Source organism: Oncorhynchus mykiss, chromosome 21 (assembly GCF_057628025.1).
Source record: "Oncorhynchus mykiss isolate SJ-2025 chromosome 21, ASM5762802v1, whole genome shotgun sequence".
Taxonomy (NCBI): Eukaryota; Metazoa; Chordata; class Actinopteri; order Salmoniformes; family Salmonidae; genus Oncorhynchus; species Oncorhynchus mykiss.
Window position 1 is genome coordinate 51,996,344 of NC_143042.1, and position 24,916 is coordinate 52,021,259.

Genomic DNA, 24,916 nt, shown 5'->3' on the forward strand with positions numbered 1-24,916 from the left:
CCCTGGAATGGTTTCAAAACAAGAATGTGAAAGTCTATGAGTGGCCTCGCTAAAGTCAAGACTTGAATCCCATTGAACATCTGTGGAAAGACTTGAAGATTTCTGTTCACCACCGCTCCAGATGTGCAAAGCTGATACAGACATACTCAAGACGACTCAAAGCTGATACAGACATACCCAAGATGACTCAAAGCTGATCCAGACATACCCAAGATGACTCAAAGCTGATACAGACATACCCAAGACAACTCAAAGCTGATACAGACATACCCAAGACAACTCAAAGCTGATACAGACATACCCAAGATGACTCAAAGCTGATACAGACATACCCAAGATGACTCAAAGCTGATCCAGACATACCCAAGATGACTCTACGCTGATCCAGACATACCCAAGATGACTCAAAGCTGATCCAGAAATACCCAAGATGACTCAAAGCTGTAATCACCGCCAAAGGTGCTTCTACAAAGTATTGAGTCAGGGGTGTAAATGCTTATGTAAATTATATAAGGGATTAAGGCGAGACCCAGATGCAGACACGGGACGCAGATGGTTTGAGTCTTTGATATTTATTACATCCAAAAGGGGTAGGCAAGAGAATGGTCGTGGACAGGCAAAAGGCCAAACCAGTTCAGAGTCCAGGAGGTACAGAGTGGCAGGCAGGCTCGAGGTCAGGGCATGCTCGAGGTCAGGGCAGGCAGGCTCGAGGTCAAGGTAGGCAGGCTCGAGGTCAGGGCAGTCAGGCTTGAGGTCAAGGCAGGCAGGCTCGAGGTCAGGGCAGGCAGGCTCGAGGTCAGGGCAGGCTCGAGGTCAGGGCATGCTCGAGGTCAGGGCAGGCTCGAGGTCAGGGCATGCTCGAGATCAGGGCAGGCATGCTCGAGGTCAGGGCAGGCAGGCTCGAGGTCAGGGCAGGCTCGAGGTCAGGGCAGGCAGGCTCGAGGTCAGGGCAGGCAGGCTCGAGGTCAGGGCAGGGAGGTACAGAGTCCAAAAAACAGGCAAGGGTCAAAACCGGGAAGACTAGTAAAAGAGAATAGAAAAGTTAGGAGCACGAGAAAACCACACTGGTTGACTTGGAACATACAAGACGAACTGGCACAGAGAGACAGGAAACACAGAGATAAATACACTGGGGAAAATAAGCCACACCTGGAGGGGGTGGAGACAATAACAAGGACAGCTGAAACAGATCAGGGTGTGACAAATTAGATATTTCTGTATTTCATTTTTAATACATTTGTAAACATTCCTAAAAACGTGTTTAAAATATAATAACTTTGTCATTATGGGGTGTAGATGGTGGAGAGGAAAAAAATAAATGTAATCCATTTTGAATTCAGGCTGTAACTTTAACAAAATGTTGAATAAATCAAGGGGTTTGTATTCTTTCTGAATGCAATGTAACTCTAGTTCAGCTAGGAAATTATAGAGTGTTTAGTAAATAGCGTGCGTTTTTAGAAATGCACATATTTTATAACAGAAAAGAAGCCTGTGTCATCCAAAAGCCCCACCAAAAATGATCTAACCCTAAAAATAGTGTCCTAGTTTTGTAGCACGAACCAGTCTTGAGCAGGGGACATATTTGAGTGTGACACAGTTGTGTTTGATGTGTTCCATCATCACAGGGACTGTTCTTCTCCTGGGCACATTCTGTTTTTAACTGGCTGTCCATCCAGACCTATCCCCCTCCGGAGAGAGAGAGAGAGAGAGAGAACATTGGACACTCTATGGACACTCTATGGAACAAAAAGCCTTCACTATATTATCATGGAATATCCAAGGCCTGAGGTCATCTGCCTTTGGCCTAAAGAGCAGAAACCCGGACTTCACCAAAGAAATCGGTAATACAGACATTGTCATCCTGCAAGAAACCTGGTATAGAGGAGACGGACCCACTGGTTGCCCTCTAGGTTACAGAGAGCTGGTAGTCCCATCCACCAAACTACCAGGTGTGAAACAGGGAAGGGACTCAGGGGGTATGCTAATTTGGTATAGAGCAGACCTAACTCACTCCATTAAATTAATCAAAACAGGAACATTTTACATTTGGCTAGAAATTCAAAAGGAAATTATCCTAACAGAGAAAAATGTCCTCCTGTGTGCTACCTATATCCCCCCACTAGAATCCCCATATTTTAATGAAGACAGCTTCTCCATCCTGGAGGGGGAAATCAATCATTTCCAGGCCCAGGGACATGTACTAGTCTGTGGCGACCTAAATGCCAGAACCGGACAAGAACCTGACACCCTAAGCACACAGGGGGACAAACACCTGCCTGGAGGTGACAGCATTCCCTCCCACATATGCCCCCCTAGGCACAACTATGACAACATAACCAACAAAAACGGGTCACAACTCCTGCAGCTCTGTCGCACGCTGGGTATGTACATAGTCAACGGTAGGCTTCGAGGGGACTCCTATGGTAGGTACACCTATAGCTCATCTCTTGGCAGTAGTACTGTAGACTACTTTATCACCGACCTCAACCCAGAGTCTCTCAGAGCGTTCACAGTCAGCCCACTGACACCCCTATCAGACCACAGCAAAATCACAGTCTACTTAAACAGAGCAATAATCAATCATGAGGCATCAAAGCCAAAGGAACTGAGTAACATTAAGAAATGCTATAGATGGAAGGAATGCAGTTTGGAAACCTACCAAAAAACAATTAGGCAACAACAAATTCAATCCCTTTTAGACAATTTCCTGGGTAAAACGTTCCGCTGTAATAGTGAAGGTGTAAACTTGGCAGTAGAAAATCTTAACAGTATATTTGACCTCTCAGCTTCCCTATCAAATCTAAAAATCTCAAATAGAAAACCGAAGAAAATTAACAATAATGACAAATGGTTTGATGAAGAATGCAAAAATCTAAGAAAGAAATTGAGAAACCTGTCCAACCAAAAACATAGAGACCCGGAAAACCTGAGTCTACGCCTTCACTATGGTGAATCACTAAAACAATACAGAAATACACTACGGAAAAAGAAGGAACAGCATGTCAGAAATCAGCTCAATGCAATTGAAGAATCCATAGACTCTAACCACTTCTGGGAAAATTGGAAAACACTAAACAAACAACAACAAGAAGAATTATCTATCCAAAATGGAGATGTATGGGTAAACCACTTCTCCAATCTTTTTGGCTCTATAACAAAGAATAAAGAGCAAAAACATATACATGATCAAATACAGATCTTAGAATCATCTATTAAAGACTACCAGAACCCACTGGATTATCCAATTACATTGAATGAGTTACAGGACAAAATAAAAACCCTCCAACCCAAAAAGGCCTGTGGTGTTGATGGTATCCTCAATGAAATGATCAAATATACAGACAACAAATTCCAATTGGCTATACTAAAACTCTTTAACATCATACTTAGCTCTGGCATCTTCCCCAATATTTGGAACCAAGGACTGATCACCCCAATCCACAAAAGTGGAGACAAATTTGACCCCAATAACTACCGTGGAATATGTGTCAACAGTAACCTTGGGAAAATCCTCTGCATTATTATTAACAGCAGACTCGTACATTTCCTCAATGAAAACAATGTACTGAGCAAATGTCAAATTGGCTTTTTACCAAATTACCGTACAACAGACCATGTATTCACCCTGCACACCCTAATTGACAACCAAACAAACCAAAACAAAGGCAAAGTCTTCTCATGCTTTGTTGATTTCAAAAAAGCCTTCGACTCAATCTGGCATGAGGGTCTGCTATACAAACTGATGGAAAGTGGTGTTGGGGGTAAAACATACGACATTATAAAATCCATGTACACAAACAACAAGTGTGCGGTTAAAATTGGCAAAAAACACACACATTTCTTCACACAGGGTCGTGGGGTTAGACAGGGATGCAGTTTAAGCCCCACCCTCTTCAACATATATATCAACGAATTGGCGCGGGCACTAGAAAAGTCTGCAGCACCCGGCCTCCCCCTGCTAGAATCCGAAGTCAAATGTCTGCTGTTTGCCGATGATCTGGTGCTTCTGTCACCAACCAAGGAGGGCCTACAGCAGCACCTAGATCTTATGCACAGATTCTGTCAGACCTGGGCCCTGACAGTAAATCTCAGTAAGACCAAAATAATGGTGTTCCAAAAAAGGTCCAGTCACCAGGACCACAAATACAAATTCAATCTAGACACTGTTGCCCTAGAGCACACAAAAAACTATACATACCTTGGCCTAAACATCAGCGCCACAGGTAACTTCCACAAAGCTGTGAACGATCTGAGAGACAAGGCAAGAAGGGCATTCTATGCCATCAAAAGAAACATAAATTTCAACATACCAATTAGGATTTGGCTAAAAATACTTGAATCAGTCATAGAGCCCATTGCCCTTTATGGTTGTGAGGTCTGGGGTCCGCTCACCAACCAAGACTTCACAAAATGGGACAAACACCAAATTGAGACTCTGCACGCAGAATTCTGCAAAAATATCCTCCGTGTACAACGTAGAACACCAAATAATGCATGCAGAGCAGAATTAGGCCGATACCCACTAATTATCAAAATCCAGAAAAGAGCCGTTAAATTCTACAACCACCTAAAAGGAAGTGATTCACAAACCTTCCATAACAAAGCCATCACCTACAGAGAGATGAACCTGGAGAAGAGTCCCCTAAGCAAGCTGGTCCTGGGGCTCTGTTCACAAACACAAACACACCCTACAGAGCCCCAGGACAACAGCACAATTAGACCCAACCAAATCATGAGAAAACAAAAAGATAATTACTTGACACATTGGAAAGAATTAACAAAAAAACAGAGCAAACTAGAATGCTATTTGGCCCTAAACAGAGAGTACACAGCGGCAGAATACCTGACCACTGTGACTGACCCAAAATTAAGGAAAGCTTTGACTATGTACAGACTCAGTGAGCATAGCCTTGCTATTGAGAAAGGCCGCCGTAGGCAGACATGGCTCTCAAGAGAAGACAGGCTATGTGCTCACTGCCCACAAAATGAGGTGGAAACTGAGCTGCACTTCCTAACCTCCTGCCCAATGTATGACCATATTAGAGAGACATATTTCCCTCAGATTACACAGATCCACAAAGAATTCGAAAACAAATCCAAATTTGAAAAACTCCCATATCTACTGGGTGAAATTCCACAGTGTGCCATCACAGCAGCAAGATTTGTGACCTGTTGCCACGAGAAAAGGGCAACCAGTGAAGAACACACACCATTGTAAATACAACCCATATTTATGCTTATTTATTTTATCTTGTGTCCTTTAACCATTTGTACATTGTTAAAACACTGTATATATATATATAATATGACATTTGTAATGTCTTTACTGTTTTGAAACCTCTGTATGTGTAATGTTTACTGTTAATTTTTGTTGTTTTTCACTTTATATTTTCACTTTGTATGTTGTCTACCTCACTTGCTTTGGCAATGTTAACACATGTTTCCCATGCCAATAAAGCCCTTGAATTGAATTGAATTGAATTGAGAGAGAGAGAGAGAGAGAGAGAGAGAGAGAGGGGGAGAGAGAGAGAGAGAGAGAGAGAGAGAGAGAGAGAGAGGAGAGAGAGAGAGAGAGAGAGAGAGAGAGAGAGAGAGAGAGCAAGAGAGAGAGAGAGAGAGAGCAAGAGAGAGAGAGAGAGAGAGCGAGAGCAAGAGAGAGAGAGAGAGAGAGAGAGAGAGAAAGAGCGAGAGAGAGAGCGAGAGAGAGAGAGAGAGAGAGAGAGACTGGACGGGCTCTGTCCTATCCAATTATTGTAACCCAGGGGTGGGCCGTGGGAAGGAGAGAAAGACAGATGATGAAGATGAAGACAGAGAGATGAGGAATGAAAGTGGAATAGAACAATGACCCATAGAGTCACTAGTCTAAGATACCCTTCCCACCCTAACTATCCCACGTACCCTACATACATTTTTTTGTCTCTTTTGTCTCAATTTGTACACTCGCAACTATAATTTGTGAAGAGCCAATGATGGCATTCTTGGCAGATTTAGCTACTGTTGATGTTGAGGTCTGTAAAGTGGGAAGTTGGCACGTTATGATGATGATGTCATCGTTCCGAGTGAAGGATATAGCCTTTTAATGTAACGGGTATTACACTGAGTGTACAAAACATTAGGAACACCTTCAGTTGCTCTCAGAACAGCCTCAATTTGCCTACAAGGAGTTGAAGCGTTCCACAGGGATGTTGACTCCCATGCTTCCCACAGTTGTGTCCATTTGGCTGGATGTGGTGGACCGTTCTTCATACACACGGGGGAACTTGATACACAGTGTGAAAACCCCAGCAGCTATGCAGTTCTTGACAAAAGCCAGGTGCGCCTGGCACCTACTACCAAACCCCGTTCAAAGGCACCTATTTATTTTGTCCTGCACATTCACCCTCCGAATGGCACACCAACACAATGCATGTCTCAATTGTCTCAAAGCTTCAAAATCCTTCTTTAACCCGTCTTCTCCCCTTCATCTTTAACCTGTCTCCTCCCCTTCATCTTCCCTTCATCTTTAACCTGGTCTCCTCCCCTTCATCTTTAACCTGTCTCCTCCCCTTCATCTTTAACCCGTTTCCTCCCCTTCATCTTTAACCCGTCTCCTCCCCTTCATCTTTAACCTGTCTCCTCCCCTTCATCTTTAACCCGTCTCCTCCCCTTCATCTTTAACCTGTCTCCTCCCCTTCATCTTTAACCTGTCTCCTCCCCTTCATCTTTAACCAGGTCTCTTCCCCTTCATCTTTAACCTGTCTCCTCCCCTTCATCTTTAACCTGTCTCCTCCCCTTCATCTTTAACCTGTCTCCTCCCCTTCATCTTTAACCAGGTCTCCTCCCCTTCATCTTTAACCTGTCTCCTCCCCTTCAGCTACACTGATTGAAGAGGATTTAACAAGTGACATCAATAAGGGATCATAGCATTCACCTGGTCAGTCTATGTTATGGAAAGAGCAGGTGTTCTTAATGTTTTGTACACTCAGTGTATATTCATGCTTTCTCGGGTCAATGTTGCGACCAGTATGTACTGAATGCATGTATCATACAGTGAGAAAGCACTTCATTCATACTTATCAATGTGTCAATCCCTGATACTAATCAATGTGTTCTCGCTGTCGTCTTGTTTTCAGACACAGAAGCGGAGAGGAACGCACTGAAAGAGCATGTCTACCCCAAACTACGGGACTTCTGCAGAGAGAATTATGGGATTGAGTTCCAGGTAACATAAAACGGCCCTTTTTCCTCTTTGTCAGTCTTGCAGTGAAAGAAAGATGTTTTTTAAACAATACCCAAGTGATGCTCAGGTTAACTCATAACCTGCAATCCCCCTGTGGATATATCCGCAGGGCGGCGGATTTAGGGTCATTAAATATTGTGTGGATGAAAAGGGGGGGGGGGGGTTGGTTGCGGTTCGAGTTGAAGAAAGAAAAAAACAATACATTAAAAAAATTATCATGAACGTATCAGTCTTGTGCAATTAAAGGCAATTAAAGGCTACGTTGAGGTTTTTCTCTGATTATTTTTAGGCTTATTTTTTTTATTTTTAGGTTATCTGCCATTAAGCTTTAGGGCCTACCTTTACGCAAACCTAACAGCCAATTGCAAAAAAATGCTGTTGGGAACGAGCAGAAAAAGTTAACGTTGATCCACTGATGCAACGTTAGAGTTTAATCCAATAGGAGGGAGGCTGTAGAATGGAGAGTTGAAGAGGAGGGAGGCTGTGGAATGGAGAGTTGAAGAGGAGGGAGGCTGTGGAATGGAGAGTTGAAGAGGAGGGAGGCTGTGGAATGGAGAGTTGAAGAGGAGGGAGGCTGTGGAATGGAGAGTTGAAGAGGAGGGAGGCTGTAGAATGGAGAGTTGAAGAGGAGGGAGGCTGTAGAATGGAGAGTTGAAGAGGAGGGAGGCTGTAGAATGGAGAGTTGAAGAGGAGGGAGGCTGTAGAATGGAGAGTTGAAGAGGAGGGAGGCTGTAGAATGGAGAGTTGAAGAGGAGGGAGGCTGTAGAATGGAGAGTTGAAGAGGAGGGAGGCTGTGGAATGGAGAGTTGAAGAGGAGGAAGGCTGTAGAATGGAGAGTTGAAGAGGAGGGAGGCTGTAGAATGGAGAGTTGAAGAGGAGGAAGGCTGTGGAATGGAGAGTTGAAGAGGAGGGAGGCTGTAGAATGGAGAGTTGAAGAGGAGGGAGGCTGTGGAATGGAGAGTTGAAGAGGAGGAAGGCTGTAGAATGGAGAGTTGAAGAGGAGGAAGGCTGTAGAATGGAGAGTTGAAGAGGAGGAAGGCTGTAGAATGGAGAGTTGAAGAGGAGGGAGGCTGTAGAATGGAGAGTTGAAGAGGAGGGAGGCTGTAGAATGGAGAGTTGAAGAGGAGGAAGGCTGTGGAATGGAGAGTTGAAGAGGAGGGAGGCTGTAGAATGGAGAGTTGAAGAGGAGGGAGGCTGTGGAATGGAGAGTTGAAGAGGAGGAAGGCTGTGGAATGGAGAGTTGAAGAGGAGGGAGGCTGTAGAATGGAGAGTTGAAGAGGAGGGAGGCTGTGGAATGGAGAGTTGAAGAGGAGGGAGGCTGTGGAATGGAGAGTTGAAGAGGAGGGAGGCTGTAGAATGGAGAGTTGAAGAGGAGGGAGGCTGTAGAATGGAGAGTTGAAGAGGAGGGAGGCTGTGGAATGGAGAGTTGAAGAGGAGGGAGGCTGTGGAATGGAGAGTTGAAGAGGAGGGTGGCTGTGGAATGGAGAGTTGAAGAGGAGGAAGGCTGTGGAATGGAGAGTTGAAGAGGAGGGAGGCTGTAGAATGGAGAGTTGAAGAGGAGGGAGGCTGTGGAATGGAGAGTTGAAGAGGAGGGAGGCTGTAGAATGGAGAGTTGAAGAGGAGGAAGGCTGTAGAATGGAGAGTTGAAGAGGAGGGAGGCTGTGGAATGGAGAGTTGAAGAGGAGGTTGGCTGTGGAATGGAGAGTTGAAGAGGAGGGAGGCTGTAGAATGGAGAGTTGAAGAGGAGGGAGGCTGTGGAATGGAGAGTTGAAGAGGAGGGAGGCTGTGGAATGGAGAGTTGAAGAGGAGGGAGGCTGTAGAATGGAGAGTTGAAGAGGAGGAAGGCTGTAGAATGGAGAGTTGAAGAGGAGGGAGGCTGTAGAATGGAGAGTTGAAGAGGAGGGAGGCTGTAGAATGGAGAGTTGAAGAGGAGGGAGGCTGTAGAATGGAGAGTTGAAGAGGAGGGAGGCTGTGGAATGGAGAGTTGAAGAGGAGGGAGGCTGTGGAATGGAGAGTTGAAGAGGAGGGAGGCTGTAGAATGGAGAGTTGAAGAGGAGGGAGGCTGTGGAATGGAGAGTTGAAGAGGAGGAAGGCTGTAGAATGGAGAGTTGAAGAGGAGGGAGGCTGTAGAATGGAGAGTTGAAGAGGAGGGAGGCTGTGGAATGGAGATTTGAAGAGGAGGGAGGCTGTGGAATGGAGAGTTGAAGAGGAGGGAGGCTGTGGAATGGAGAGTTGAAGAGGAGGAAGGCTGTAGAATGGAGAGTTGAAGAGGAGGGAGGCTGTGGAATGGAGAGTTGAAGAGGAGGGAGGCTGTGGAATGGAGAGTTGAAGAGGAGGGAGGCTGTAGAATGGAGAGTTGAAGAGGAGGAAGGCTGTAGAATGGAGAGTTGAAGAGGAGGGAGGCTGTGGAATGGAGAGTTGAAGAGGAGGGAGGCTGTGGAATGGAGAGTTGAAGAGGAGGGAGGCTGTAGAATGGAGAGTTGAAGAGGAGGGAGGCTGTGGAATGGAGAGTTGAAGAGGAGGGAGGCTGTGGAATGGAGAGTTGAAGAGGAGGGAGGCTGTAGAATGGAGAGTTGAAGAGGAGGAAGGCTGTAGAATGGAGAGTTGAAGAGGAGGGAGGCTGTAGAATGGAGAGTTGAAGAGGAGGGAGGCTGTAGAATGGAGAGTTGAAGAGGAGGGAGGCTGTAGAATGGAGAGTTGAAGAGGAGGGAGGCTGTGGAATGGAGAGTTGAAGAGGAGGGAGGCTGTGGAATGGAGAGTTGAAGAGGAGGGAGGCTGTGGAATGGAGAGTTGAAGAGGAGGAAGGCTGTAGAATGGAGAGTTGAAGAGGAGGGAGGCTGTGGAATGGAGAGTTGAAGAGGAGGGAGGCTGTGGAATGGAGAGTTGAAGAGGAGGGAGGCTGTAGAATGGAGAGTTGAAGAGGAGGAAGGCTGTAGAATGGAGAGTTGAAGAGGAGGGAGGCTGTGGAATGGAGAGTTGAAGAGGAGGGAGGCTGTGGAATGGAGAGTTGAAGAGGAGGGAGGCTGTAGAATGGAGAGTTGAAGAGGAGGGAGGCTGTAGAATGGAGAGTTGAAGAGGAGGGAGGCTGTGGAATGGAGAGTTGAAGAGGAGGGAGGCTGTGGAATGGAGAGTTGAAGAGGAGGAAGGCTGTGGAATGGAGAGTTGAAGAGGAGGGAGGCTGTAGAATGGAGAGTTGAAGAGGAGGGAGGCTGTAGAATGGAGAGTTGAAGAGGAGGAAGGCTGTGGAATGGAGAGTTGAAGAGGAGGGAGGCTGTGGAATGGAGAGTTGAAGAGGAGGGAGGCTGTAGAATGGAGATTTGAAGAGGAGGGAGGCTGTAGAATGGAGAGTTGAAGAGGAGGGAGGCTGTGGAATGGAGAGTTGAAGAGGAGGAAGGCTGTGGAATGGAGAGTTGAAGAGGAGGGAGGCTGTGGAATGGAGAGTTGAAGAGGAGGGAGGCTGTAGAATGGAGAGTTGAAGAGGAGGAAGGCTGTAGAATGGAGAGTTGAAGAGGAGGGAGGCTGTAGAATGGAGAGTTGAAGAGGAGGGAGGCTGTAGAATGGAGAGTTGAAGAGGAGGGAGGCTGTAGAATGGAGAGTTGAAGAGGAGGGAGGCTGTGGAATGGAGAGTTGAAGAGGAGGGAGGCTGTAGAATGGAGAGTTGAAGAGGAGGGAGGCTGTAGAATGGAGAGTTGAAGAGGAGGGAGGCTGTAGAATGGAGAGTTGAAGAGGAGGGAGGCTGTGGAATGGAGAGTTGAAGAGGAGGGAGGCTGTGGAATGGAGAGTTGAAGAGGAGGAAGGCTGTAGAATGGAGAGTTGAAGAGGAGGGAGGCTCAGAACAGTAATGTTTGGGAAGGATTTTAAGGGGTAAAAGAGGATTGGTGGCGATGCCTATTTTTATGTGTGATGATTGTGAGGCGCTATACGAATTTAACAATCAAGATGGGGGACTTCAAATAGGCCTACGGCACCTTAAGGGAACTGTAGCCTACTGTTCAGATGGGTTAAAATGGAAACTGAAATCTGGACACTGACTGAATGTCTACAACCTCTCACATAGTCCTTATTAACTCCTGCGGAACTAAGCATTTCTTGCAGTAAAATGATACATGAAATGTACATTTTGACTCAGGAACAAGAGTGGATAAATAGGATTTCTTCCTTTCAGCATCTTGACAGCATGCGAATGGGCAGTTAGGGACCGTCTGTAAAGGTGTTGTCTTTATCAGCATCGTAAAATCGTATAGTATTTCAAAGAAAAAACTCAAAACCTGTTTTTGCTTTGTCATTTTGGGGAATTGTGATGTCATTATGGGGTATTGTGATGTCATTTTGGGGAATTGTGATGTCATTTTGGGGAATTGTGATGCCATTATGGGGTATTGTGATGTCATTATGGGGAATTGTGATGCCATTATGGGGTATTGTGATGTCATTTTGGGGAATTGTGATGCCATTATGGGGTATTGTGTGTAGATTGATGAGGGGAAAGCATTTATTTAATCCATTTTAGAATAAGGCTGTAAAGTGGTCTGAATGCTTTCAGAAGGCACTGTAGTATTTCAAACACGTAAAATATGCATCTGGGCCGAACTGAAGTCTTATCAGAAACATGTGGGTCGTTTTCACAGTTTCTATTCGCTTACTGGTCAAACTAAACTAACATTTAGCACAGAAAATATATATATATATATATATATATATATATATATATATATATATATATATATATATATATATATATTAAAATTGTGCATTTTCACCCCGGTCTCTAAACGTCATTGCTCCAAGAAAGAAGCAGAGATGACAGAGAGAAGCAGAGATGACAGAGAGAAGCAAAGATGACAGAAATAAGCAGAGATGACAGAGAGAAGCAGAGATGACAGAGAGAAGCAAAGATGACAGAAATAAGCAGAGATGACAGAAATAAGCAGAGATGACAGAGAGAAGCAGAGATGACAGAAATAAGCAGAGATGACAGAAATAAGCAGAGATGACAGAGAGAAGCAGAGATGACAGAAATAAGCAGAGATGACATAAATAAGCAGAGATGACAGAGAGAAGCAGAGATGACAGAAAGAAGCAGAGATGACAGAGAGAAGCAAAGATGACATAAATAAGCAGAGATGACAGAGAGAAGCAGAGATGACAGAGAGAAGCAAAGATGACAGAAATAAGCAGAGATGACAGAAATAAGCAGAGATGACAGAGAGAAGCAGAGATGACAGAAATAAGCAGAGATGACAGAAATAAGCAGAGATGACAGAGAGAAGCAGAGATGACAGAAATAAGCAGAGATGACAGAGAGAAGCAAAGATGACAGAAATAAGCAGAGATGACAGAAATAAGCAGAGATGACAGAGAGAAGCAGAGATGACAGAAATAAGCAGAGATGACAGAAATAAGCAGAGATGACAGAAATAAGCAGAGATGACAGAGAGAAGCAAAGATGACAGAAATAAGCAGAGATGACAGAAATAAGCAGAGATGACAGAAATAAGCAGAGATGACAGAGAAAACTTTACCGGCATAAACTACATTGAAGTATTCATTCTATCATTTATGACATTATTCTGGTGAGCAAGGAATGATTTATTCTTCTAGGGCAACGTATTGACAGAAGAGAAGTCGCTTGTACCTACAGGAGTTAACATTATTTATAATCAGGGTTACATGGAGGAAATTGGACCTCTCTGAAATGAAAATGGAAGTCCCTCCTTTCAGCACAATATATTTTACTTAAATCCTCCCTGAACATTTAAAATGTTTGACCCTCCCTATATACCCACAATAAAATTGTCACTTCTTGGACAGACCGGAGCCTCAGACATGCCGTTTTAGAAAACTGGTCTTCGTCCTGTAAGCATTATATGGCAACGCAGGAATTTTGAAAGCGCACAAGTGTTGGAGGCCAGAAGGTCGTGGGTCAGCAGACCACCGTGGACAAGAGTAGAGGTGGAAAAATCTCCTTTATAGTCAAAGCAGGTCCGAAAAGAAATAGCCTTTTATAAACATTTCATGCAATTCTACATAATATTTACATATTAGCAGAATATTTTTTTATACCACACAAATGACTGGAATTACAGGCTAAGAATGGACAGAGAGACAAGTCTATGTGCTCGTCTTGTCCTATTGTTTCAATGCCAAATCAGTGTGTCTTGTATTCAACAAAAATGTTACTGTTTGCACATAATTCAATCTGACATGTCATTAGGAATCTGAGCATGGTACTTTCAAAAGTTAGGTCTATCTTTCCACCCCAGAAAGAGTAGATCTACCTTTCCACCCCAGACAGAGTAGGACCTACCTTTCCACCCCAGACAGATTAGGACCTACCTTTCCACCCCAGAAAGAGTAGACCTACCTTTCCACCCCAGACAGAGTAGGACCTACCTTTCCACCCCAGACAGAAGAGACCTACCTTTCCACCCCAGACAGATTAGACCCTACCTTTCCACCCCAGACAGAGTAGGCCCTACCTTTACACCCCAGACAGAGTAGGCCTACCTTTCCACCCCAGACAGAGTAGGCCCTACCTTTCCACCCCAGACAGAGTAGGCCCTACCTTTCCACCCCAGACAGAGTAGGACCTACCTTTCCACCCAGACAGAGTAGGACCTACCTTTCCACCCCAGACAGAGTAGGGCCTACTTTTCCACCCCAGACAGAGTAGGCCCTACCTTTACACCCCAGGCAGAGTAGGCCTACCTTTCCACCCCAGACAGAGTAGGCCCTACCTTTCCACCCCAGACAGAGTAGGACCTACCTTTCCACCCCAGACAGAGTAGACCTACCTTTCCACCCCAGACAGAGTAGGACCTACCTTTCCACCCCAGACAGAGTAGACCTACCTTTTCACCCCAGACAGAGCAGACTTTAACTGCTCTTCTTCTGTGGTTTAACCCAACAAGAGAAGAGTTTCCCTAAAAGCTGTCTGGGTTTAAACATATTCTGTTGTACAGAAAGTACAAGTAGCTTAATCAATTGATAGTGACAGAATTAGAATACTTCTCTTTATTGTCTCCTTGGCAACAGAAGGTTGTATCTCAGCCTCTGATCGATGGGCTATAGGAGATTGTACCTCAGCCTCTGATAGATGGGCTACAGGAGGTTCTATATCAGCCTCTAATCGATGAGCTATAGGAGGTTATATCTCAGCCTCTGATAGATGGGCTACAGGAGGTTCTATATCAATCTCTAATCGATGAGCTATAGGAGGTTGTATCTCAGCCTGATAGATGAGCTATAGGAGGTTGTATCTCAGTCTCTGATAGATGAGCTATAGGAGGTTGTATCTCAGCCTCTGATAGATGAGCTATAGGAGGTTGTATCTCAGCCTCTGATAGATGAGCTATAGGAGGTTGTATCTCAGCCTCTGATCGATGGGCTACATAAGGTTGTATCTCAGCCTGATAGATGGGCTATAGGAGGTTGTATCCCAGCCTCTGATCGATGAGCTATAGGAGGTTGTATCTCAGCCTCTGATCGATGAGCTATAGGAGGTTGTATCTCAGCCTCTGATATATGAGCTATAGGAGGTTGTACCTCAGCCTCCACGTATCCATTTTGTACATTTCGATCAATCCCTAATTATAGACAAGTTGACTATCAAATAGCCTACCGGAATGTCGGAAATTATAAGCAGAAACATCCAAATTAGGCAACAACACCAAAAAATGCACTCCCTGTCAAAATATCGTTACGCAATCTCTGACTGTAGCCTACAGCGCTTGTTCTACATTAGCAGGTTAGGGTCGGGTGCAGCACTCAAATTGTCACTTTATCACACCTAGTCAGGTGGTTGCTGATGGGTTATTAGCAATTGCTGACAAACAAACAGCTGACCCGCGCACCACTAATATCCCCTCAAACCAGGCTTTCAATATTGATCGAAAAGAGGTTTAATATTATTTAAATCACTGTCTTGTCTGGCCCAATGATGAAAGTAGACGCAAACTCAGCAACATGCCTTGAAGGGTCCCACGAGCGAGCTGAACACAGGGGCCCTGTCTCTTTAAGGCAGACAGAAGGGCAGTAGAGATAAGGATGGATGGTGAATGCTGCAGGATATCTCTCTTTGATAAGACTGTGTGTGTGTGTGTGTGTGTGTGTGTGTGTGTGTTGTGTGTGTGTGGTGTGTGTTGTGTGTGTGTGTGTGTGTGTGTGTGTTGTGTGTGTGTGTGTGTGTGTGTTGTGTGTGTGTTGTGTGTGTGTGTGTGTGTGTGTGTGTCTCTCTCTCTCTCATCCCTTTGTTGTTTCTCCCTACCATGAATGAATTAGCCCCATTTTCCCCATGGCTCTCACCGATCTGGGATCATTTACATTGCAAATGGCTGGTGTGGCACTGCGCAGAGAGATTTTATCAAAAGATGTTTGTTAGACAAATCCAGGAGAGCCCCTGGAGTAAAGACGCGGTCCGATTTTTTTCTGAGATTGTTCTTGGATGATTTGTCAAGCTTTTCCCTTTGATAGCCGACGTTGATGCTTTGTGGGGCCGAGTAACCTCGGAAACGGGTCCCGAAACGCTACCAGCATGACTTCAGGCAAATGACCTGCTGAGACTGTATGGTTTGATAGTCAACACCTTTGAAAGTACTAAACATTGGGTGTCCTGAAGCGTTGGGTGTCCTGAAGCGTTGAGTGTCCTGAAGCGTTGAGTGTCCTGAAGCGTTGAGTGTCCTGAAGCGTTGAGTGTCCTGAAGCGTTGAGTGTCCTGAAGCGTTGGGTGTCCTGAAGCGTTGAGTGTCCTGAAGCGTTGAGTGTCCTGAAGCGTTGGGTGTCCTGAAGCGTTGGGTGTCCTGAAGCGTTGGGTGTCCTGAAGCGTTGAGTGTCCTGAAGCGTTGAGTGTCCTGAAGCGTTGAGTGTCCTGAAGCGTTGAGTGTCCTGAAGCGTTGAGTGTCCTGAAGCGTTGAGTGTCCTGAAGCGTTGAGTGTCCTGAAGCGTTGGGTGTCCTGAAGCGTTGGGTGTCCTGAAGCGTTGAGTGTCCTGAAGCGTTGAGTGTCCTGAAGCGTTGAGTGTCCTGAAGCGTTGGGTGTCCTGAAGCGTTGAGTGTCCTGAAGCGTTGAGTGTCCTGAAGCGTTGGGTGTCCTGAAGCGTTGAGTGTCCTGAAGCGTTGAGTGTCCTGAAGCGTTGGGTGTCCTGAAGCGTTGGGTGTCCTGAAGCGTTGGGTGTCCTGAAGCGTTGAGTGTCCTGAAGCGTTGAGTGTCCTGAAGCGTTGAGTGTCCTGAAGCGTTGAGTGTCCTGAAGCGTTGAGTGTCCTGAAGCGTTGAGTGTCCTGAAGCGTTGGGTGTCCTGAAGCGTTGGGTGTCCTGAAGCGTTGAGTGTCCTGAAGCGTTGAGTGTCCTGAAGCGTTGAGTGTCCTGAAGCGTTGGGTGTCCTGAAGCGTTGAGTGTCCTGAAGCGTTGGGTGTCCTGAAGCGTTGAGTGTCCTGAAGCGTTGAGTGTCCTGAAGCGTTGAGTGTCCTGAAGCGTTGGGTGTCCTGAAGCGTTGGGTGTCCTGAAGCGTTGAGTGTCCTGAAGCGTTGAGTGTCCTGAAGCGTTGAGTGTCCTGAAGCGTTGAGTGTCCTGAAGCGTTGGGTGTCCTGAAGCGTTGGGTGTCCTGAAGCGTTGAGTGTCCTGAAGCGTTGGGTGTCCTGAAGCGTTGGGTGTCCTGAAGCGTTGGGTGTCCTGAAGCGTTGAGTGTCCTGAAGCGTTGGGTGTCCTGAAGCGTTGGGTGTCCTGAAGCGTTGGGTGTCCTGAAGCGTTGAGTGTCCTGAAGCGTTGGGTGTCCTGAAGCGTTGGGTGTCCTGAAGCGTTGAGTGTCCTGAAGCGTTGGGTGTCCTGAAGCGTTGAGTGTCCTGAAGCGTTGAGTGTCCTGAAGCGTTGGGTGTCCTGAAGCGTTGGGTGTCCTGAAGCGTTGGGTGTCCTGAAGTGTTGAGTGTCCTGAAGCGTTGGGTGTCCTGAAGCGTTGGGTGTCCTGAAGCGTTGGGTGTCCTGAAGCGTTGAGTGTCCTGAAGCGTTGGGTGTCCTGAAGCGTTGGGTGTCCTGAAGCGTTGAGTGTCCTGAAGCGTTGGGTGTCCTGAAGCGTTGGGTGTCCTGAAGCGTTGAGTGTCCTGAAGCGTTGGGTGTCCTGAAGCGTTGAGTGTCCTGAAGCGTTGGGTGTCCTGAAGCGTTGGGTGTCCTGAAGCGTTGGGTGTCCTGAAGCGTTGGGTGTCCTGAAGCGTTGGGTGTCCTGAAGCGTTGAGTGTCCTGAAGCGTTGAGTGTCCTGAAGCGTTGAGTGTCCTGAAGCGTTGGGTGTCCTGAAGCGTTGAGTGTCCTGAAGCGTTGAGTGTCCTGAAGCGTTGAGTGTCCTGAAGCGTTGAGTGTCCTGAAGCGTTGGGTGTGTTTTTTGTTTAAAGTACTAGGGTTGTCATTGATAGACACCTAAGTAAATCACAAGGCCTCTTCTCAGAAAACATTACAATAGGGTGTGCTGGGTTTTTTTTTTTTTTGTTCCAGACCAGCAAGAACACATCTGATGCAGGTAGTCAAGTGCATTTAAAAAAAAAAATGTTTTACCTTCATTTAACTATGCAGGTCAATTAAGAACAAATTCTTATTTTCAATGACGGCCTAGGAACAGTGGGTTAACTGCCTTGTTCAGGGGCAGAACGACAGATTTGTACCTTGTCAGCTCGGGGGTTTGAACTTGCATCCTGCCAGTTACTAGTCCAACGCTCTAACCACTAGGCTACCCTGCTTTGCCTGACGACTCAAACTGAATTCTGCTCTATGTTCGCTACTTACCTCAGTCTGAGACTCGTCGTCGTTGAAGTCCTTTGTGGCGTTGTACAAAACAACGTTATCAGCGATTGGATCATCTCGAACCAATCAGAGTATTAAAGCCAATGTATCTGGCCCAACCACATCGGTTTCTGGGACAAATCAGACGGTCTAGAACATATTTCCATTCTAGTGTTTGGTTTTCGCTAGGCACGATGGGACCCGTGTCGTTCAAAAAGTTATACTTTTGACTCATCTGTCGATAGAACATCCTTCCCGAGAGTCTTGATGATCATCCAGGTGCTTTTTGGCAAACTGGAGTCAACTTTTTGGACGAGATGGGTCCCATTATGTCTGGTGAAAACCAAAACACTGCATTCCACAGTAAGAACCTGGTGGTGGTTCAGTAGCATGCTGGTGGTAGTGTGATGGTTTGGGGATGCTTTGCTGCCTCAGAACCCGGACGACTTGCCTTAATAGAAGGAACCATGAATTCTGCTCTGCATCAGAGAATTCTACAGGAGAATGTCAGGCCATCCGTCTGTGAGCTGATGCTGAAACACAGCTGAGTCATGCAGCAAGACATTGATCCAAAACACAATATTAAGTCATGAAAAACCATGAAAATGGTTAAAAAGCAACCCATTTGATGTTTTGGAATGACCTCATCAAAATCCAGACCTAATCATCCCATTTGAGATGTTGTGGCAGGACTTGAAATGAGCAGCTCATCATTGAAAACCAACAAATGTCACTGATTTTAAACAGTTCTGCATGGAAGAGGGGGCCAAAATTCCTCCACAGTGATGTGAGAGACTGATAAAACTACAGGAAGTGTTTGGTTGGAGTCGTTGCAGCTAAAGGTGGACTGATAAAACTACAGGAAGTGTTTGGTTGGAGTCGTTGCAGGTAAAGGTGGACTGATAAAACTACAGGAAGTGTTTGGTTGGAGTCGTTGCAGCTAAAGGTGGACTGATAAAACTACAGGAAGTGTTTGGTTAGAGTCGTTGCAGCTAAAGGTGGACTGATTAAACTACAGGAAGTGTTTGGTTAGAGTCGTTGCAGCTAAAGGTGGACTGATAAAACTACAGGAAGTGTTTGGTTGGAGTCGTTGCAGCTAAAGGTGGACTGATAAAACTACAGGAAGTGTTTGGTTGGAGTCGTTGCAGCTAAAGGTGGACTGATAAAACTACAGGAAGTGTTTGGTTGGAGTCGTTGCAGCTAAAGGTGGACTGATAAAACTACAGGAAGTGTTTGGTTGGAGTCGTTGCAGCTAAAGGTGGACTGATAAAACTACAGGAAGTGTTTGGTTAGAGTCGTTGGAGCTAAAGGTGGACTGATAAAACTACAGGAAGTGTTTGGTTGGAGTCGTTGCAGCTAAAGGTGGACTGATAAAACTACAGGAAGTGTTTGGTTGGAGTCGTTGCAGCTAAAGGTGGACTGATAAAACTACAGGAAGTGTTTGGTTGGAGTCGTTGCAGCTGAAGGTGGACTGATAAAACTACAGGAAGTGTTTGGTTGGAGTCGTTGCAGCTAAAGGTGGACTGATAAAACTACAGGAAGTGTTTGGTTGGAGTCATTGCAGGTAAAGGTGTCACAACCAGTTATTGAGGTAAAGGAGGAAATTACTTTTTCACACATGAACATTGGGTGTGGCATAACTTTGTTTATGAAATACATGAAATAAGTATGTAATTGTTGTGTTATTTGTAAACTCAAGTTCCCTTTATCTAATTGTAGGTTTTGGTTGAAGATCTGATAACACTCAGTATCAAAAATATGCTAAAATAAAGAAAATCAGAAAAGGGCCTGGACACAGAGTGCCTGGACACAGAGTGCCTGGACACAGAGTGCCTGGACACAGAGTGCCTGGACACAGAGTGCCTGGACACAGAGTGCCTGGACACAGAGTGCCTGGACACAGAGTGCCTGGACACAGCCCTTAGCCATGGTATATTGGCCATATACCACAAACCCCTGAGGTGCCTTATTGCGATTATAAACTGGTTGCCAACATAGTTAGAGCAGTAAAAATGAATGTTTTGTCCATACCTGTGGTATATGGTCTGATCTACCTACGGATGTCAGCCAATCAGCAATCAGGGCTTAAACCACCCAGTTTATAATTAAAATGTTTCTATTTTCGACTATTCCTCATCTTGTTTTTCATTGTTGGGGCCCGGTAGTAAGTATTTCACTGTTAGTCTACACCAGTGGTTTGAAAAGCACGTGACAAATAAGAGGCGATTTGATTTGATTTGATATAAAGAAATAGAGCTAGGCCTTCTATGCAACACTCCATTGGTGATGTTTCACTGATACAGGAAAAAAACAGTTTGATTCAGTAAAATAACCACTTGATTCAGTAAAATAACTGTTTGGTTCAGTAAAATAACTGTTTGATTCAGTAAAATAACTGTTTTGGTTCAGTAAAATAACTGTTTGATTCAGCAAAATAACTGTTTTGGTTCAGTAAAATAACAGTTTGATTCAGTAAAATAACTGTTTGATTCAGTAAAATAACTGTTTGGTTCAGTAAAATAACTGTTTGATTCAGTAAAATAACTTTTTGATACAGTAAAATAACTGTTTGGTTCAGTAAAATAACCACATGATTCAGTAAAATAACAGTTTGATTCAGTAAAATAACTGTTTGATTCAGTAAAATAACTGTTTGATTCAGTAAAATAACAGTTTGATACAGTAAAATAACTGTTTGATTCAGAAAAATAACCACATGATTCAGTAAAATAACAGTTTGATTCAGTAAAATAACTGTTTGATTCAGTAAAATAACTGTTTGATACAGTAAAATAACTGTTTGGTTCAGTAAAATAACTGTTTGATTCAGTAAAATAACTGTTTGGTTCAGTAAAATAACTGTTTGATTCAGTAAAATAACTTTTTGATACAGTAAAATAACTGTTTGGTTCAGTAAAATAACCACATGATTCAGTAAAATAACTGTTTGGTTCAGTAAAATAACCACATGATTCAGTAAAATAACAGTTTGATTCAGTAAAATAACTGTTTTATTCAGAAAAATAACTGTTTGCTACAGTAAACATTTGTTTTGATAAAAGTGCTAATATCAGTAGGCCCACAGTTACACACACACACACACACACACACACACACACACACACACACACACACACACACACAGAAACACACACAGTCATCAAACACACAAACACACACACAATTAAACACATCCGTCACACACACACCCATCAAAACACACACTCCCGTCACCACAAGAGATGACAATTACAATCCCGCTACAGTTGTGGGATATTGTTTAACGGCTGTCAGTCAAACGTCTCTAACAATACCAGCTACCGAGGAGAGAGACAGACGAGGTAAAACTCGATTTCAGATTGTGTTGGCTATTTAGGCACTCTGTGATGTAGTGGTTTTTGAAGTAGAGGAAATAAACTTGTCATTTTAGCTTTGTCGAAAACCCGAGAGTGGGAATATATCATTCGACACGAGGCGTCGGCTTAAAAAAAAACACTTTCAGAGCTGAGCTATGTTTTCAGAATTATTTAAGCCTCTCAAAGTGTTTTCTAAAGAAGAAAGCACGTCAACGATGTATCTTTCCTCAAACCTGCTGAGCTCTAGGCTTGATATGCAGACCTGCTTTGTTGTTCCAAGGAGGAATTTTTGTATAATTCTTTTAGTGCTTTCAAACACAAAACAAACACAATTCTAGGATGAAACGCTGTAAGACAGAAAAGGTGCAGTTTTCCTCATCTTCCTTAACATGCCCTTGTTTACCAACAGATTTTCACTTATGCTAAATCAAATTGTGCACCTCTAAGAGACGGGGTTGGTGAAAACTTGTTAAGTAGTTAGTAGAAAGCAGAACTGAAATTGAATGTGGATAGTCACATACTGTATATTGTACACCTCTCTCTCTCTCTCTCTCTCTCTCTCTCTCTCTCTCTCTCTCTCTCTCTCTCTCTCTCTCTCACTCTCTCACTCTCTCTCTCTCTTTTTCTCGCTCTCTCTCTCTTTTTCTCGCTCTCTCTCTCTCTCTCTCTGTCTCTCTCTGTCTCTCTCTGTCTCTCTCTGTCTCTCTGTCTCTCTCTCTCTCTCTCTCTGTTTCTCTCTCCATCCCTCCCTTCCAATCTCTCATCTCTTGGCATTGCACCAGCGTCTCCATTCACTTTCCTGGTGTCCCTTCCTAACTGCTATGACACCTCTCCTCTCCCCAGTCCTCCACTAAAACTCAAAAGGAAGAGTGGTAGTGACGGTTGCCGTCATCCAATTAAACAGCCACTTAGCACCCAGACAATTCAAAACCAACCCCAATATGATTTTCCTTTCCACCTTCGTCATTATAATACGGTTAAACCATGTCTTTCCTGCGCTTACATCTTCATTCTGGACCTTAACATGATGAACTTCACCCATGGGTGAGCCAAAATGGCAGGGGTTTACCTTTAATTGGCCCTAAGTGTCAGCGACTGGCAAATAGTTGGATCTGTAACATTAGCAGCTGTCTGAGCCGGGTAATTGAGAGACATTTTGTGGTTCTCTACCTCCATCTCCCTCCAGGTTTCTTGTGGGATGTTAGAGTGTCTCCAGCTGTGATGAAACGTTTTTATTTTCACACCGAAGCGGGTTTGTTGTTGATTTAGATGTAAGAGCAGATGAGTTAATTGTAGCTCACATTGATACGCGGTTTAATCATATTAAATCGCTTGCTTAGTAAAATACACCACACTATTGTTGCGTTGGTAATTGGTAGATCAACAGTCATTAGATATGAACTGCATTTCTGGAGGTGGCATTTATTTTTAAGTGTTATTTTGCCTCAAAGGGATTCTGTTGATTGTTCTTTTCATATTTTCGGCCTGATTTCATGCCTTTTTCCTTCCAGATATGGAGGCCTAATCCTCAGTTCTAATAGTCTAACATCCTATAAAGGAAGAAAAAACTGGCTTATTTTGCACTTGACCTGCTGCGAGCAAACGCCTTTCAAGGGTAACAGCAAGCTGCTTAACTGAAGTTGCCTCGGTCTCTTATGTAAGCTGCCACAACCCCTGCTACCACACAGGGATGGAGAGATGGAGAGGGAGGGAGGGAGGGAGGGAGGGAGGGAGGGAGGGAGGGAGGGAGGGAGGGAGGGAGAGGGGGATGGAAAGAAGGATGGATGGATGGATGGATGGATGGAGGGAGGGAGGGAGGGAGGGAGGGAGGGAGGGAGGGAGGGAGGGAGGGAGGGAGGGAGGGAGGGAGGGAGGGAGGGAGGGAGGGAGGGAGGGAGGGAGAGGGGTCATGGAAAGAAGGATGGATGGATGGATGGATGGATGGAGGGAGGGAGGGAGGGAGGGAGGGAGGGAGGGAGGGAGGGAGGGAGGGAGGGAGGGAGGGAGGGAGGGAGGGAGGGAGGGAGGGAGGGAGGGAGGGAGGGAGGGAGGGAGGGAGGGAGGGGTAGGGTGACAAAATAAAAAAACTTTCAATAAATCCCAGTTTAAGAATTCCCGGAATCAGAAGGGAATAAGCAGGAAGTCCAGGATCCTCCAAAACAGGATTTCTGGAAAACCAGGGAATTTATTGGAAGTTTCCGGAATATTACAACCCTATACGGGGGAGATGTATTGGTTCTTTTATATGATGTCATCACTGTGTAAACGTTCCTTGGGATCTGAAAGGTACTATACAATGAAATATAAGTCAGTATTATCATTATGGCTAATGGCCAGGAGACGGACATTACAGAGATATTACAGAGAGAGAGAAGTGGAGGGGGGAGGCACAGTGAGCAGGAAAGTCACAGAGAAATAGGAACTCTGCAGAATGATTGAAACCAAAAGCCAACGTGGAACATTCTCCATCTACAGTATACAGGATTCTCTCTTTCCTTCACCCCTTCGTCCTAATCCCCCTATCCAAACACCTCTACCAACTCTCAGAAGCCCTGGAGAAAGTGTCACTATATTTTCTTCTGTCCTCCTCCTCATCCTCCTCCTCCGTCCTCCTCCTCCTCCTCCTCCTCCTCCTCCTTCTCCTCCTCCTCCTCATCCCCTCATCTCTATCTATCCATTCCCTTCTTCTCTCCGAGCCACACATCAGAGTCTGTGGGTTGGCGTGGGAGTGGGGGGGGGTGGGGGGGGGGGGGGGGGGGGGGGGGTATTAAATTAGCGCCGTGGCCTCCCCTGCGGCGGTGGGGAGAACGAGATGACTAATGTCTTCATTTGAGTTTAATTACTGGGCCTCTGTCGAATCCCCCGCCTACCCTACAATGTTCTGTTACACCTCTCCATTCTCCCATCAACGCGGGGCTGTTATGAGCTCATGAGCCCCCACGCCAAATAAGGAGTCTGAGTCTGTTATTGAAATGCTGTTGTATTGAGGGGTTCCATGATATTAAGTGATGCAGTTTATTAGTGTACCTAATACGTCTTGATTCATCACTTCTTCATTTTAGCCCGTTTGTTTGTTTGTTTTGTTGTTGCGCTGGGTTGTGCTGTTTATCGCAGTAGGCTTTGATTGTAGGATTTGTCCTTGTTTATGTGGCCGTTACACTACACATTTGAATATTGCGCGAAGCGAGTAAAATACTATTGAGTATAACCTTTTTAATGGAACAACACTGTACACTGTTAGGGAAAAAAGAGGTAGTCAATGGCAACGTAAAGGGGTATAAACTCCACTGTACACTGTTAGGGAAAAAAGAGGTAGTCAATGGCAACGTACAGGGGTATAAACTCCACTGTACACTGTTAGGGAAAAAAGAGGTAGTCAATGGCAACGTAAAGGGGTATAAACTCCCCTGTACACTGTTAGGGAAAAAAGAGGTAGTCAATGGCAACGTAAAGGGGTATAAACTCCACTGCAGTGGTACCCTGTCCATTACACCATTAGTTAAGGGTACTGTACATAATTGAAGCCTTGCAGTCCGTACCTCAAAAGTGGCAAAAGGTTTGCTTTTTTTAGGGCACAACC

The 24,916-nt window shown here is 45.0% G+C and overlaps 1 protein-coding gene across 1 annotated transcript in view; it reads left to right on the top strand.

Annotated features, from left to right (window-relative positions):
- Positions 1-24,916, top strand: part of nwd2 (NACHT and WD repeat domain containing 2) — a 94,844-nt gene that overhangs the window by 28,345 nt on the left and 41,583 nt on the right. Inside the window, exon 3 of the mRNA XM_036958270.2 lies at positions 7,113-7,201. Coding sequence (XP_036814165.1) covers positions 7,113-7,201 — 89 coding nt within the window. The remainder of the gene's footprint in view (positions 1-7,112; positions 7,202-24,916) is intronic.